Below are 17,445 nucleotides of genomic sequence, written 5' to 3'. Positions count from 1 at the left end.
AAGGGCACAGTATAATACATCTATCTCTCTATCAGTAACATGGATTAAATATGCCTTCATTATAACTAATTATAACTTTGTTATAGATACTTCATTTTGACCAAATTGTGCCAAATAATGTACTTTTTTGTTTATTCAACGGGGCCCAAAGTCACAGAAACAATTTATTTTCTTCTTATTATTCATTTTCACTGGTTTTACACAATTAATAATGGAGTCAGAACACTTTCACCCAAATCCAATATGACACCACAAGAATAGCACCACACTTTATGCCCTGAAGATGAACCGAATAAAGGTTGAAACATCAGCAAAAAATAAAAAATAAATAAATAAAAAAGGTGTTTTTTTAAAAAATTAATAATGGAGATACACAGTCTCCTACAAAAATTCCTCCCTCTATAGTTTTTTTTCCAAATAAATGTTGGGCTAAAGCATGGATGTCTCCTTTCGCCACTGCTTTTATCACTATATTTAAACGATTTACATATCACAAAGGGAGGAATTAATTTTTTTTAGTAATTTTAATTTAATTTAGCAGTAAAAATATTTTAAATCTAGAAAGTTGGTTTATTTATTTATTTTTTTAAACTAAACACCATTTATTTTTATCCTATAAAATTTAATTGATACTTCATTTCAAGCCAGTCCGCCCTCACCGGTGAGTTCCATTTAGCTAAATAGTGAGCTCTGAATAAGGAACAAGGACATGGCTCAAATTGCATTAGCTATTAAAATTTGATATAAAGGTAATTGAATGTTTAATTTAAAAAAATAAATAAAAGAAAAAAAATATAAACAACTTTCTAGATTTTGTTATTCAAAAGGGCCCAAAGTCACAGAATGCAATTTATTTTTTTCTTCATTGGTTTTACTTCAAATAGAGATATGCATAAAAACCACCTCAACCCTGTACTAAATTTTTAAATCTTGGTTTAGGTATGATGTATTTAGAAAAAAAATGAACAATTATATAAAAGTAAATTATTCTTTTTATAAAAGGTCTTGATTGAGATGAAAAACTAGTGTCACGAGTGGGATTCGAACCCACGAGGATGAGGAATATCCTAGAGGACTCAAAACCCACTTGTTACTCTAACTTTTTCAACTCAGCCAAGGCCTTAGGTAAAAAGAATAATTAATTGAAATAATTAATAAGGTCAATTATAATCGCTAAACATATATGTATTAATATTTTACGGTAAATTGATGGCATATGAGATGGTTGTACCATCTCAGATGGAAAGTTTTGTCCATTTTTAAGGTTTAGTGTAACTGCACAATTGAAATAAACTTACCGAAGACAGGAATTAAGTTAATTGATGAAGTTAAATGGGTGAAATAGTGTTGAACTTTGATGAAATGTCAGCAAGTGTTTTCTTGTTAATCCGGTCATGATTTAGACGTACTTGGAAAAAGTTTCATTTTTTTTAAAGATTTCATTTAAGAATTGAAGTAAGAAATGGGTAAAATTGGTTTTTGTATTATTTTCGTCCGATACAGTTTGAATTTTGAAAACGGAGGAAAGTGTTACGGGTTGCGCGGGGCTTTATGGAGGGGGAACAGCTGTTCCCGGCCTATCCGGGCCGCTTTGCCGTTTTTCCCGCCCGATTCACTCGGCGCGCTGAGGTTGGCCATCGTGGATCGCGACGTTCGACCACAACTACGGAGTTTTCCTTGTCCTTGTCCCGTAAAAAGTCTGCGGCCCCGGCTTCCCCGACGACCCCGGGCGTTTAGCGAGACGGCGACCGGATCTGGGACCCGGCCCCTCACCCGACCCGGGCCATGGTCAAATACAGGTTCCCAGGCAGGCCGGGCAAGTCGAGCCAGAAGCGGAGGCGGCACTCGGCCCAGGACTGCGACGATTTCGACGGACGGAGAGCCGCGGATGAGGCGTACTGCAAGCTGTCCGTCTTCAGCATCCTCTTCTCCGACGACGAGGACGAGGTTCGTCACATTTAAACCTCCATTTATCACATTTTCCCCTTCATAAATACACCCGATGTCTAATGACAACATAACCTGACTCCCGTCTTATTACTCTTTTTACATCCTGTTTGCCATTTTTTTACTATTTCTTCGTCAATTTAACAAACCAAAAACAACAAATTTAAACAGGACATTAAAATCAACAACCTTTAAATCCCTCCCCTCTTTTTTCCTTATTGTCAACATTTTGACAATTCTCGACTTGACAGCGTACTGTCATAACTCTATGTCGCAAAGGTCATGCCTAAATTTCATAAAAACACAATAACTGAATTAAACTGCAATAAAAAAAAGGAAAATTGTTTAATATTGTTCTTGAAAGACTATTGTCAACATAACCTGACTCGCGCTCATTACTTTTTCCGTTTTCTCATCTTTGTTAGATAAAGTCTAAAATGGCAACATAACCTGACACCTCTGTATACATTTTAAATGTTAAATCTATTTAATAACAAAAACAAATATTCTTAGGAGAAAAAATGACCAATTATCTTCTTTTTTTTTTTTTAACCTGATCATCGTTAACCATTTTAATTTACTTAGAACAAATTTGATCCAATTATTAAAAAAGAAAACCAAATATTCTAAAAGTTTCTTTGGTATATCATCCTTTTAAAATCGTTTTCTGTTCGTTCCTGTATCAAAAAAATATTAACGAACCCCCACAGCATCTTGGGACATATTAATTTATTTTTATTAATTTACTACAAAAAAAATGACTATCACAAGATCTGTATTCATTGATTTATTACAAATCATATTTAATCCATTTATGTTTTAGTGGTATAATTGACCGTATTAATTATTTCAATTAATTCTTTTTTATCTAAGATTGAGATGAAAAAGTTAGTGTCTCGATCGGGATTCAAACCCACGACCTTCGCCTCAATGCGCCGCTGCTCTAACCACTTGAGCTATCGTGACTTCAATCCACTCGGACACCAACTTCCCATCTCAACGTTTTGAATTTTCCCTCTTTTGGCCATTTTTTCATCTCGCACAAGACCTTACATAAAAAGAATAATTAATTGAAATAATATGGTCAATTAGACCATTAAAACATAAATTTAGTAAACTGACTTGCACTTTTTCTCTTTCATCTTCATTGGGTCTAAAATGGAGACAAAGCTGACACCTTGGTATAAGAAATTAAATTTATTTAGTAATAAAAGCAATAAATTTTATTAGAAAAAATGACTATCACAAGATCTATATTCATTGATTTATTACAAATCATATTTAATCCATTTGTGTTTTAGTAGTCCAATTGACCATATTATATATTTCAATTAATTATTCTTTTTATGTAACATCTGGTTGAAATGAAAAAGTCGGTGTCACGAGTGGAATTCGAACCCACGACCTTTAAATACACCGCTGCTCTACCACTTGAGCTATCGTGACTTCGATCCACTCGGACACCAACTCCCCATCTCAAATTACATTTTGAATTTTCCCTCTTTTGGCCATTTTTTCATCTCATACAGGACTTTGCGTAAAAAGAATAATTAATGGAAATAATACGGTCAATTAGACCATTAAAACCTAAGTTTGCCTGTTTATACCCTGTGCGTTGTGTTAAGAGTGCCCTGACCACGACACACAAGATTGGCACAATTACGCAGAAAACAAACACTTTGAGCCCTGAAGATGATTTATCGAAACATTGGCACGATAAAGAAAATGTTTTTCTGAAACATGCATCACACCAGACCGCATCTCACGATTTCCGAATTATCATAGACTTACAGTCACTAATGACCACACTTATTGCAATGGCCAACTTTTGCGACAAGTGTCGAACAAGTTTGAACTTGCAACTAACCAGTGTTTACATCTATTGGTTTAGAAATGTTGATACAAATAGTGGCTGAAATATAAATTTCTGATATAAATTCTTCTCTGTTAGGCACAATTTCTGTCTGACATAAATATGCAATAACTGACAGATATAAACGTACCTTTACTGTATTTCAGAAGAGTTGCAGCATTTCACATTTCAAGTGATATACGATAGATAATTTTTTTTTTTTACTCTTCATGTGAACGTTTAAGTCTAAAATGGTTGATAATATACCACTGAATACACATAATTATGCTAACTTTGGGTGAAACAGTCTAAATTTAAAAAAAGATTAAAATTGTTTAATGTTCTCAGAGTTTTGAATTGACTAAACAACATAAACTGACTTCTGCTCTTTTTCTGTTTTCTCATCTTCATTATGGACATGGTATCAAACTTGACACGCCACCTATACACAATAAATTTATTAATTAAGGCAAATATGTTAAGAGAGTTAGAAAGAAAAAAAATTGTGTTCCTCTTGTACCTGATCATGCTTACTCTCACTGATTGTCTGTCACTGTTTCAACATTTTGCCATTATCAGTTCTTAGACTGGTTAATTTTTGTACTTCATCGTTTGAAGATTAAATGCTGAATATTTTTGTTAGTTTATACATTAAAATTTATTCTAAAATATTCATATTTATTTATTACAGGGCTCTTCTTTCCATGGATTCAGCCCACATGAAATCGCTCTGTCAAAGAAGAGAGGGTCAGAAAAATCTAAGCTGAACAAAAAAAGAAAAATTAAAAAAACCGACGAGGATGTCAATGTAGGGGTTGTCGATCGCAAGGAAGTCATTCCCGTCGTTAAACAACCAGAGGAAAACCCTCAGAAGGAGAAGCCAAAGTCGAAAAAGGAAGAAAAGCCCAAAAAAGAGGTCAAAAAAGACGAAAAGCCTTCTAGCAGTCCAGTCAAGTTCGTCCTTCCGACTCGGAGCGTCCATTCGTCCCGCGTTATAAAACCGAACAAGCGATTTTTTCAAAACGAAACCGCGGACGAAGACGGCAACAAGAAACAGCGCTTGGCCAACGGAGACGCATCGGAGAAAAACGAACCGGCTAAATGCATACTCAGAAAGCCGATGCTTAACATCAAATCACAATCTGTGTCGATCGAAGGCCCCTTTTCATCGTCTGGCGGTTCTTCAATTGTCCAAGTCGGAGACCAGGCGCATCCTACAAAAGTTGTCTGTGGTGTTTGCGGCACTACAAGGCCTTGTAAATCCTACAGACAAGCTAGGAAGTTCGGTATCTTCTCATGCGACCCCTGTCGTAGGTTCATTATCAAAATAATCAGGAAAGAAAAGGACAAACTTATTGATAAATTTATCTGCGACTCTGGGACAGGTAATAAACAAATTTTACCTTATAAAACGAGGGTTTATAATGTTTTTTATTTTTTTTTTAAAGGAAATTGTTCCATAAGATACTCAGCTCTTGTGACTCAACCCTTTTCAACTGAGCCGCAGGTAAAAGAACACACAAGGTGTCAAGGGTGTTGGTTAAATCTTTGCCTACGCTCTTTCAAACTTCCGCCTCAGCTGACCAAACGACTGGCTTCTTATTTACCACTCGAAATATCTAAAAAAACTAGCCTTTTTGACAACCTTGTAAGTTTATAAATCAACGTCAAGATGTTTATATTAAAAATAAAAATTTATTTTAAAAAAATGCTTTAGGTTACAAAATGGCCAGATAGTTTAAGTGAAAAACTTCTTTTGGACTCAACCGTCAAAGATGTAAATGAGAAAAGAAAGACGGGTATGTTTCAATAATGGGAAAATAAGCATAAAATATCTCGAATGGTTTATTTTGTGTTGCGCAGGTTTGAAAATTTTCCGAGAGCCCGATTTTAAACAGAAGGGCAAACCAAAGATGACGCCGGCTGGCCCGAGGGTGAAGCACGTCTGCCGGAGTGCATCACTCGTCCTCGGTCAATCCTCGGCCAAACTCGCCCCACGAATACAAAAAAGTACAATAAATTTTTTTCTATACAAAATTGAGTCGTTTGTTTTTAGTTTTAAGTTGTGTTTTTATTAGATAGATTGGAGAAATACTTGGTTTGCGGAATAATATGTGTATTAAAATTGTGTTTGTTTACATTAATTTTATAGGTCCGGCTGGTCAAGAAGTAGAAGAGAGAAAGGTTGAAATGGAAAGAAAAATTCCAGAAATAAGGTAAGATTTTTACATATTTTAACTTTTATTGTAGTTTCAAAGCTATAAGCTTTGGTTAGTCGAAATTTAAGATTTTTAGAAATTTTCTCTGGATAGGACCTCTAACAGCATTTTTCTGATGATAAATTGGTCATGGGGTTTGTGCACAATTGGCTGATGAGGCCCCTTCAGTAATTTTTTTTTTGTATTGAACCAATAAATAAAAAAAAAATCTAGTTTATGTTTGATTGACCCTTCTCAGTCAATAATTTTGTATTTAAACAATAATACTATAATTAAAAGCATAAAGGACTTTTCAGATAATACATGTTAAACTGCATATGAAATTAATTGGTATTTGTTAAAATGTTAATGTTTTTCAGGGTTGAACAAGAAGTAACACTTGTTCCTGAAAAGCCACAAAAGGAAGATGTGTTTCAGCACAAATCTGAACAAGTTCAGAGCAAAGCGGACCCTAAGGAAAAGGAACCAGACAGGCCAATTGTAATTTTTTGCTATTTTTTTTACTTTCAAAATTTTTGCCAAGGTTTATATTTGATTAACTTTCATCGTTTTCAGGCGAGAATGCTGCAGGACCTCGGGAGAGACAACTGCGACCTTCTCGATGGAATCGAGAGGCACGAGTCAGAAAAGCGTTTCGCAAAAGTTTCCATCGACTTTTGGGAGAGCTACGATCCCGATGAGGTCGCCCAGATGGGATTTCCTCTTCTCGCCTGCACCCCTTTGAAAACCCAAGCTCTCTGTTTTCTCTGCGGGAGCGCTGGTTTCGAAAAGGTACAGTTCGAAATTTTTGATAAAAATTTATTTTTTATTCATTTTCTTCCCCCGCCATTTTAGTTAATACATTGCGCGAGTTGCTGCGAGCCTTACCACACTTTTTGTGTGGCCACTTTACGCTTTGCCAAAAAGGAAATCGAGTGGTGGAAGATCGACTGGCTTTGCCCAAGGTGCAGCCAGTGTGAGATATGCCTCAAATCGGGCGCGCAGCTTACTTGCACAAAATGTTTCAAGAACTACCACACAAGCTGCATGCCACAGGGAAGAGCAAACATATCTGAAAGTTGGGTAAGTGTATAAATATTGTTTATTATTTTTTATTTATACTTTATTATTATTTTTTATTATTACACTTTTAGGTCTGCCCTTCTTGCCTGTACTGCAAGAGTTGCAATGATCCAACTGTGCATGTATTTGTCGGAAATATGCCTCTTTGCAAAGCGTGTTTCAAGCTGAGGAAACAAGGCAGTTTCTGCCCGCTTTGCCAAAGGTGTTATGATGACAACGACTATAGTACCAAAGTAAGTTAATTTTTTTGTAGATTTGTAGTTTTATTTTTTTTTTTATTTTTTTTTTTATTGTACCAATCGAATTTTATAGATGATGGAATGTGCTAAATGTAATAGTTGGATACATGCAAAATGTGAAGGACTTTCAAATGAAAAATACCAGGTTTTGAGTTACTTGCCATCTTCAATTGAATTTATCTGCAGGTAGGGTTTTATTTTGCTGTTTGAATAAACGTTTCAAGTCATGCGTTTAGATTTTCTGTTTTATCGTGTTGTTTTTTTGTTTACAGGCTTTGTTGTAAAGACCCTCCGCCGTTTTGGTTAAGGGCTGTCAATGCCGATTTAAAAGCCGGTTATTTGAATGTAATAAAATCATTAAGCAAAAACCGTCTTCTGTGCTCTCTTGTAAAAGCAAGCCCTAAGAAGAGGGTCTGTGACTGCCAGGACATCCACCGAAAGCCGATCCACCTGAGAAATCTCACTCCTCAGAACGATATTTCAGAAAAGCCCTATCTCTCTGGAAACGACAGCCCGACACCTACGATCGACGATAAGAATTCAGACCTCGGACTTCTAACGCCGAAGCTTACTAAAGACGACGAAGAGAGTTTGAAAACTGTCAAAACCGGGTTTTTGGATCTAGTCAGCGAAAAAGAACAACCTCAGTTAAACGATGAGACCATCAAAGCAAGTAACAATTTGCTTAGTATTGCGTTTAAAAGTGACATCACAGTTATAAAGAGCGACGCTGAAAGCTTACCGGCAGTTCCTCAAGAATCGCAAGAAAAAAAATGTACCTGCAATTTGTATAATTCATCACATCAGAGTTTAAGTTTAATGGGTATTAAACATAAAGCGTCCAGTGATGAATATTCATCAGTCGTAGATTTTAACAACGACATGGAAAAAGTCATCGGAGAAATTGGCGAGATGGAATTGACTAAGCTTTATTGGAAATCGTTAAAACAAGTATTTCCTTGGTACGACCCCAGTATAAAAGAAGACGGGTTGGATACTTCAATTCAAGATTTAGATTCTTCATTAAATGATTTAAAAGAAAGGCGGAAAAGTGTTGACGCAGATTCTCCGAAAAAAGCCAAACTTAATGATTCACTTAAAAAACTTCTTACACACGAACCGGATTATTATTACATCGGATTAAAAATACAGGACACGAGGTTTTGCATGTTGTGTAAATCGATCGGCGAAGGTCATCCCAAGAGGGAAGGCAGGCTGCTGTACTGCGGTCAGAACGAATGGGTTCACGTCAACTGCGCGCTGTGGTCTAGCGAAGTATTCGAAGAGATCGACGGTTCATTGCAGAACGTGCACAGTGCCATTTCAAGGGGGAGACTAATCAGGTGTTTCGGCTGTGATAAAAAAGGCGCTAGTGTTGGCTGCTGTGCTAAAAGTTGTCCATACGCTTACCACTTCTCTTGCGCCTTGACAGCAAATTGTATTTTCTTAGAAAACATGGAAGTTTATTGTAAAAACCATGGTAGTTTGGTTGTAAATAAGGCTCAAAGGAGGGAAGAAGATTTTTCTATTTCTAGGTCCGTTTATGTAGAATTGGATCATAAAAAGAAAAAAGACGTTCTGTACAATGAAGTCAAGTTGTACATAGGAGCCCTGGCGATTAATTGTGTAGGTGAACTATTACCGGAATATTCAGATTTAATAGATTTTATTTTACCCTGTGACTATAATTGCACTAGGCTGTACTGGTCAGTGAAAGAACCGTGGAAAATCGTACCGTATCATATTAAGACTAAATTGACAAAGTCTAGTGATGAATATTGCTTTGAAAACGAGACGAATTATACTCTGGATCATTCTTTGGAATTCACACCGCCGCCGTCTCCTGTCGAAGAGGTGAATACTTTCGACGCAAAAGACGACAAAGTTGTAAAAACTGTCGTCTCTTTCCTCATAGATACCGTTTGCTCCAAGGACGATGATAACACAGATCAGCAAACGGCCGATCTTCTACCACCTGAGTTAAAAGAAGCGATTTTCGAAGATTTACCACACGACCTCCTCGATAGAATATCGATGCATGACATTTTCACCAAAATGAATTTCGACGATGACAAGTTGGACTTGGGCGAGACGTCAGTTTTATCAAAAAAGCCCATAAAAGACTCAAAATCTACTTTTAAATACAGTTCCTCGTTAGATATAAAAAAACCGAGTTCCTATTTTAAGGGCATTAACTTCTCGAACAAAGTGGACAAGCAAGAAAACTATTTAGAAAGGGGAAAAGACTACTGGAAAACGCACAATCTGTTGCAGGTTGACGGTGCTATGGATTTCAGCGAAAGTGATCAGTCGAATGACTCAACTGATATAAACATGCAAAATTGCAATGAAAACGAAGAACCCGTTAAATGTACTCGTTGTCGTAGGACTTACCGTTCAAGCGTAGGCTATGAAAGGCACTTGCCTACCTGTTCGGATTACTTGTCGAGTACAGAAAGCGATTCTAGCGAAGAGGAGAAGACACAAGATGCGACTTTTCAACAAAACGACGTTCAGGTCCCTTGCCAAGCCTCATGTCCTCAGAATGTAGAAGTAAACCCTTCTTATGTTCAAGTTGAACAGCCTAAACAAATCGGTATTCAGAATACTCAACCTGCTATAATTTTGCAACCTGTACAAACAGAAATGCCGACTTACATGCCTTACCAACAGCAGTCGCAATCGGGCGTTCAGTACATCACGGTCGATTCACAGACACCGACTTACCACATACAACAACCGATTCAACAGCAAGTAGTTCAAACCGTGCCGACCGTTGTTGGAACGATAATAACTAACGGAGTCGATCAGATTGTCCTTAACAATCCAAATCCTCCTTTAGATGTTTATCCACAACAAAATAATGTCTACCCACAGCAGAATAACGTGTACATTTCGAATCAACCTATGATCGTCGGTATGGAAACAGTCGTAAGCAATACAGTAATGAGCTCGAGTCAGTTTATATCTGGTTCAGTGCCTGGCATGCTTGCTAGTAGTTACTCAGCAACAACCACGCAGGTTTTTCAGGCTACAAAACCTGTAATTGACGTCCCACAGAGCTACGTTGTTGTAAACACAAACCCTCAAGTCGTGAACAACTGCGTGCCTAACATCATGCAAAGCTCGCCGCAAACCCCTTGGAACAATTACCAAGTCAATTACCAGGAATCTTATAAAGTCAATAAAAATGTATCGTATCAGACAGTCACGAGGCAGATTATTCATGAGCAAAAAGAAATCGATGGTGTAAAAATGATAAATTCCACCCAAGAAACTATAGTCATCGAACCTATTACAAAGCCGCAGACACAGCTCAAAGAGATAACTGTGAACCCTATTATCGATTCTGCAACTGTTTCATCCCAACAGCTACAACCGTACGTCCCACCGAAGCCTAACCCAGAAAATCAGATACTGAAGTTAAACCAAATCAAAATTGATCTTCCACATTCTTCTGCGATCCACAAGGAAAAACCCCAACAAGCCGTAGCTCCTGTAGTTGTGAAAAGAATATCTCAGAATATCTGTAACAAAGTTAATAAAATGCCTTTACTGAAACCGATCCAGGAAGCAAAGAAGATAGAACAACCATTACAACAAGGTAAAGTCGAACAAAAGCCGTCACTTGCTCTCCCTCAGCCTCCACCGAAACCAAAACCGCCTGGCGAACCAATGGAAGTGGATAAAGTACCAGAGCAAATTGCTGTAGTCAAAACAGCAGTTAACAAAAACGTTGAAAGAGTCAAACACAAAAAACCTGAGAATCCGTCGAAAAGAAAGATTGTGCAAGAAGAGCCTAAAATAACGTATGAAATAACTTCAGAAGATGGATTTTCTTATTGTACTAGCGATATACAGTCAGCATGGGAGAAAGTGTTCGAGACTGTGCAGAGAGCAAGAGAGGCAAAGGGACTTCCGCTGTTGAGCCAAAATCCGTTTCCCAGTCCAAACTCCATGCTCAAAAAGATGATGGGCCTGGGGAACAACAGCGTCAAATACATTTTGGAACAGCTGCCTGGAATAAGCGGCTGCTCTAAATACAAACCTATCTATCACAAACGGAAACTGTCCGCTTTGGAGCAGGAAATGTCCAAAGTCTCAAAAGAAAATGCCTCCGGATGTGCGAGGACGGAGAGGGTCAAACATTCACATCACAAATACGACATGTTCAGCTGGCTTGCGTCGAGGCACAGAAGACCGCCTAAACTTTTAGTCACTGAAAATGACAGCCTAAGTGTTATAAGGTAATGGAGTTAATTTATTATAATTATATAATTTAATAATAATATTAATAAAATATTTCAGTCGGAGGGCGGCTAGTATGAACCTCCCGATGGCAATGCGGTTCAGGCATTTAAAAGAGACTTCGAAAATCGCGGTTGGGGTGTTTCGCTCCGATATTCATGGAAGAGGATTGTTCTGCCTTCGTGACATCGAGAGCGGTGAAATGGTCATCGAATACGCTGGAGAAGTGAGTTAACTAAAATATTCGCACAGTAGGACCAAAAAACAAAAAAGTGAAAAAATTCAGTAATGCCTAAGCTATTTGAGGTAAATGCCACAAATTTAGTACGTTTAAATTTTTTGGTGCGCCGAATCCAATGAAACTTTTTCCGAATCGATTGGACCACAGCAAACCATCAAAAATTGTGGCCCAAAATCTCAAAATGGAACAAATATCACCAATAATCATCATGGGCATCGTTTTATGTTTTTCTATAAGCTGAATTCAATGAAACTTCTCGAATCAATTGGACTACAGCAAACTGTCCAAAATTGTGTACGATAGACAGAACTGCTACTGCAAGAAAATAATCTGACATACTGACGCTGATGTACGCACAATAATTGTACCTGAATTACTAATATTTACAGAATATTGAAACACAAAGTGTTAAGAAGATAAGAACAAATTCTAAAAACTTTATAGGGAATTTAACGCAGCTCACAAATATAACCTGACAAAGGCATTAAGCTGTTTTTTTTTCAAGTAAATCATCAAAAATCCCGTTTTGAGATAACCAAAATGAAGCTTGCGCAAGTTTTTCTCTATGAAATTCTAACTAAAAATTGTAAAATTGTGTTTAAAATAAAAGCTGAACTCAAGAGCTTCCCAATGGTCATATTTTTAATTGTTTTTACTATTCCTGCTAGAATAGTGAACAGAATTATAAAAAAAAAAATTAAAATTTTGGGTTTTCATTGAAATTGCATACTATTAAAATTAGGGATGGTTAAGTTTTAAAATTTCAAAATACCAGTGAAAGACTTTCTGCAGTGAACGATACGATATTGCATCTCTCTGTCTGTGTGAATGGATAATAATTAGAACACGATCGATCGGTACACTGATCGATTACAATAATTTGTTATTCCAAGAATGTATAATAAATAAAAACTTAAGAACTGACAAAATAACTATAAACTAACAAGTGATAACTATAATTACGTACCTACTAAACAAGTCATCAACTTTTTGCAGTTTCGTCCACAATGAAACTAAAGTTTGTGATCCCTTATAGATATACTTTTTACAAAAGAACGATAATAACAAACAATTTAAAATAGTCTGCAAACAGATAGACAGCTGAAAACCACATAGATTGTACTTCGGAAAAAAGACGGTGCCAAATCAAAGAACAACGAAGCTTTTTTTGAATGTCTAAAAAATCTAATATTGCTGGTTTTCCCTCGACTAATCCACTTGTTTCCATTGCAACAGTCTTTATCCCCAAACTGGGTGTGTACATAAAAGGAAATTAGAATGAGTTTTTACAGCGAACTGCTGGGTGCGAGGGTAAAGGTGACCATTCACAATTGTTCCAAATGGAACTGCGCCAAGCCGTATAGCTCCATTTGGAGTGTCTGAAATTTGAGGGGGCATTTACAACCGCTCCACAGCCAGTCGCTCCGAATGTCAACTAGTGAATTAACTTCTCAAAATGGATGATGAGCTCTTGTACTATGCTGCTGTTTGTTTATATATTAAAAGCAAAAAACTGAAGAGGAAATGGTGTAAGAAGTGGCTCCTGAACAGAAGCTGTAATACCCACATCAATTTGATGAAAGATCTTTTCCTTGAACCCGCTGATTGGAGGAACTATTTAAGGATGGATGAAACGTCTTATTTACTCATTATATTTAGTGTTCTATTGACCAAATTACTTCTTTCAATTAATTAATCTTTTTTTTTGTAAGGTTTTGGTTGAAATGAAAAGGCTAGTGCCACGAGCGGGATTTGAATCCATGACTTTAGGCTAAATATGCCGCTGCTCTACTACTTGAGCTATCGTAACTGACAAAAAAAAGAAAAAAGAAGAAGATTAATGTCTTATTTATATTTACTCCAGCTTGTTACCCCTTGATTAGAAAACAAAAGACAGTCATGAGAGAAATCATCACTCTACATGAAAGGTTGGCAGCCACATTACGATTTCTCGTTACAGGGATGAACTACGAAGAAGTTCTCTACTACGATTTCTGCTCAGTGCTTAGGGGTTATCAATACTGCATCTCTCGTTGCATTTGTATCTTTTGTTTTGAAAAGGTCGACCAACTGGTTGAGGACTGAATTTCTTTTATTTCTATTGTGGTAATCATTGTCCACCACTTTCCATAAATATGGTAAATTTCATTCAATTCAATCACCTCAATGATTGGATGTCATTGCCAATAAAGAATAAACGTTTTCGACTTTTTGAGGATGTACGATGGAGATGTTTACTCAGTGACAGAAAGACAGAGACTGCGCCAAAAAAACACAGGTTTTCCCATTCACTAATGCGCCCTGCCGTCGTTGTGCCGTAGATATTTGGAGTGGCGCGATGGAGTTTGGACCGGTCGAATATTCGGCAGTCGGGCACGTCAGTTCAGTTTTGCCATTGACGTGGTTTTTGTAACGGCATCGCTCCGTTTGGACTGCTACCTTAAGGTTCAGAAAATAGCTGAATATCTTGCAAAATTGATAAGTTTCAGGTTTCAGCAGTGATTACTGGTTTTAATAAATTTTTACCCATAAAACCATTATTACAGCCTTATTCTCTGGCTCAAATACTGTATGAAAAGTGAATTGGGTAATAAAATTTTCAGTTTTTAGGAAATCGATTTTTTGCCACTTTTGCCCTAGTGGCTGCAATGGTTTATGCGTTGATGCGATGCTCATCACTGTAAGGTGAAGGTCCGTGGTTCAAGTCCGCCGGCGCATTCAAACTCGACATAGTTATAAATGTGTTTTTTCCTCTCCTCAAAAATACCGGCTTCTGGTATATATAACCTCATCAAAAAATTCTTTGCCTTGCTGGCTGTCCTGCTGAATAAACTTGCATATTTTAGGTATAGTGCTTTCCACTTGGAATTTACTGCTATGCCAAGTCTAACACTGGTGGATGTAGGTCGACTGAGTGTAGATGATCTGAAGTCTCTCAGACTGCTTCTCCTTTAAGGAACATCTCACTTCCTCTGCCAGATTCATGCAGATAAAGTGGAAGGCCAATATAGAATTTATTAAGTAAAAGATGAGTGTTCCAACCTCCAGGAGGCACCTGGTGTGATGGTAGCTCCAACCTTCCTTCTAGGAGACACGGAGTACACTTCAGCCTTCCTCCTTATCTAGTCTCTCTAAATCCTCCTTATGAAAGATCTGCGTACGCTTTGGCTTTTCCTTCCTCCTTGCTTAGAGAAACCCAATAAGCTTGGTCAATCTAACCCTCCTCCAGGAAGAAGGGTCACAGTACACTTATCCCTTCCTACAATCTTTCTTCCTTGCCTGCTCGCTCCAAACCATCGTTCTGGAAGAGCTGCAGTACACTTCGGCCTTCCTACTTTCCTATCTCCTTGCCTGGAGTTACCCAATAAGCCTGGTAACTCCAAACCCTCCTTTCGGATGGTCTTAGTTCATCAGGCTTCCTACAATTCTTCTTCCTTTCTGGTCACTCCAAACCCTCTCTCTGGAAGAGCTGCAGTACGCTTTGGCCTTCCTACCTTCTTATCACCTTGCCTGGAGTCACCTAATAAGTCTGGTCACTCCAGACCCTCCCTCTGGAAGAGCCTCAGTTCTTATCCCCTGCTCCCTTTGTACTTGATGGCCCTCACCATCATCTTGACTTGGCACTCCACTTAGTCAGGTCTTCCTACTGCTGTTAAGCTTTTAAACTAGGGTTCAATTCCACTGTTGCCCCTGGAATTGCTGATGCTTATCCCTCCCTCGAAAAATATTCTGATAATTGTTCATACTACATGTAAAAAATAACATACCAGGAGTAATTAAATTTTCACAAGGAATTCTTGTTATGTAATTTTAGGTCATTAGATCAGCATTAACAGACAAAAGGGAACGCTACTACACTGCAAAAGGTATCGGCTGTTACATGTTCAGGATAGACGATAAGTCCGTCGTCGATGCTACCATGAAAGGCAACGCCGCGAGGTTCATCAACCATTCTTGCGAGGTGAATACAACGCTACAAACCCGTTTAAAACGAGTTTATTTGACGTATTAAATTTTCTTTCAGCCCAATTGCTACTCGAGGGTCGTCGACATCTTGGGTAAGAAGCACATTCTTATATTCGCCCTGAGGAAAATTCTTCAAGGCGAGGAATTGACGTACGACTACAAGTTTCCCCTCGAAGAGGAGAAAATTAATTGCCATTGCTTGTCTAAGAGGTGCAGGAAGTATCTCAATTAATTTATTAATTTTGAGAGAGAAAAGTCATTCCCCATTTTGCTACTGAGGCTTTTTTTTTTTTTTAATTTAAAAACGTACTAAAACCAAAGATTGATATTTTGAAAAAAATTAATTTGTTTTGGTTAAATTTTTTTTTTCCTTTTTTTAAGTTACCAAATTTTTGTTTGGATGTTATTTTTTATTTATTTATTTATTTTTTATTTTTAAAAACCAACAAAAATCTAGACAAAAAAATTTCATTTTGTTTTAATTTTTTCAGAATTACGAAAGTCGAAAATGTTTAAATTGTGCCTTGCATTTTTCTTCTATTCTTAAAAAAAACAAAAATGTTACGCTTGTAAATATTTTCTTTCTTTCTCCCCCCCCCCAATCTACATTTTTGACATTTTTAAAATCAATATTGTGTAAATATTAAACACATTACAAATCCAAGTTAGAATGATTATGAATTTTTTGCCTTTTAATTATTGACAAAAGCTCCCACTCCCCATTTATTATTTTTATGTAAATAAATTAAATTATTTTTGTTAAAATGTTTATTTTTGGAAAAATATTTGATCATTTGAAAAATGTCAAAATGGTAATATATTTGACAGTTCGGTCATTAAATGTGTGAAACAAACAAAAAAACCCACAATGCTTGAAATGTTTGTACAAAATATATTTAAACAAACAAAAAAGTTGTAAATAATAATGTTTCGTTTATTTTTATGTAAATATTTGTTATGTTGATAATATTCCCCCGATATTCTTTAATAGTTTAAAATAGCCAGTAGTTTTTATTATATGCGACTTATTTTACTTTTTTCTATATTTTTCTAATTAACAAGAGCAATTAAAAAGTTATTTTTACTAAATTGTAAGGGAAAAAAAATTTGTGTATGACTGTGATAAGTTGTATGCGTTAATTGTAAAATGAAATTTAAAAATGTGTTGAAAAAGTGACAGAAAAAAACGTTTGATGTATCTGTGATGAACGTTTATCTTTTTCGAACGATTTAACAACTGTGCCTAAGTATACTCATTTTTTGTTTATAAGTGTAAAATTTAATTGTTAATAGCGATAAAAAAATATATAAAAACTATGTTAGTATTTATGACAAACTAATGTGAGGCTATTTACAATGAAATAAAAATAAAAAAGCACTGTTTGAAAATAACCAAGCCGTTTTCGTTCAACCTTTGTCTGTAGAAATGATTATTGTACTTTTAAATCTTTGTAAAAGGTAGATTTTAAAAATGAGAGCAAGACCTTTCTTAATGGTCAACCCTCTATAGCGGACGTTTGTACAGCTCTGGCAAAAACGATTTTTATACATTTTAAACCTTTCCTTACCCTCCTGGAACGGACAATGTCCGGAATGTATGTATAAAAAAAATAAATTGTTACAATAATTTGTATTTATTTATTTCTGTTTTTAGCGCAAAAACAATTTATA

The 17,445-nt window shown here is 36.4% G+C and overlaps 1 protein-coding gene across 1 annotated transcript; it reads left to right on the top strand.

The window, feature by feature from the left end:
• The first annotated feature begins 1,222 nt into the window (after positions 1-1,222).
• Positions 1,223-16,084, top strand: LOC106669164 (histone-lysine N-methyltransferase trithorax). The gene is made up of 15 exons (XM_014398466.2): positions 1,223-1,947; positions 4,491-5,184; positions 5,248-5,447; positions 5,517-5,598; positions 5,663-5,809; positions 5,952-6,015; positions 6,378-6,498; positions 6,574-6,789; positions 6,853-7,080; positions 7,152-7,313; positions 7,393-7,505; positions 7,592-11,566; positions 11,628-11,793; positions 15,623-15,769; positions 15,833-16,084. The coding sequence occupies exons 1-15, from the start codon at positions 1,786-1,788 to the stop codon at positions 16,004-16,006; spliced, it is 6,651 nt and encodes a 2,216-aa protein (XP_014253952.1). The 5' UTR covers positions 1,223-1,785; the 3' UTR covers positions 16,007-16,084.
• Positions 16,085-17,445: the final 1,361 nt, after the last annotated feature.

This window comes from Cimex lectularius, unplaced genomic scaffold (assembly GCF_000648675.2).
Source record: "Cimex lectularius strain Harlan isolate CLEC.00 unplaced genomic scaffold, Clec_2.1 scaffold145, whole genome shotgun sequence".
NCBI lineage: Eukaryota > Metazoa > Arthropoda > Insecta > Hemiptera > Cimicidae > Cimex > Cimex lectularius.
Note: the sequence above shows the minus strand (reverse complement) of the source record. Positions and strands in the feature narration are given on the sequence as shown.

Coding starts and splice junctions, on each gene's coding strand:
- LOC106669164 (XM_014398466.2), top strand. CDS start 1,786: ATGGTCAAATACAGGTTCCCAGGCAGGCCGGGCAAGTCGAGCCAGAAG. Junction 7,314..7,392: donor ACAACGACTATAGTACCAAA/GTAAGTTAATTT, acceptor CGAATTTTATAG/ATGATGGAATGTGCTAAATG. Junction 11,794..15,622: donor TCATCGAATACGCTGGAGAA/GTGAGTTAACTA, acceptor ATGTAATTTTAG/GTCATTAGATCAGCATTAAC.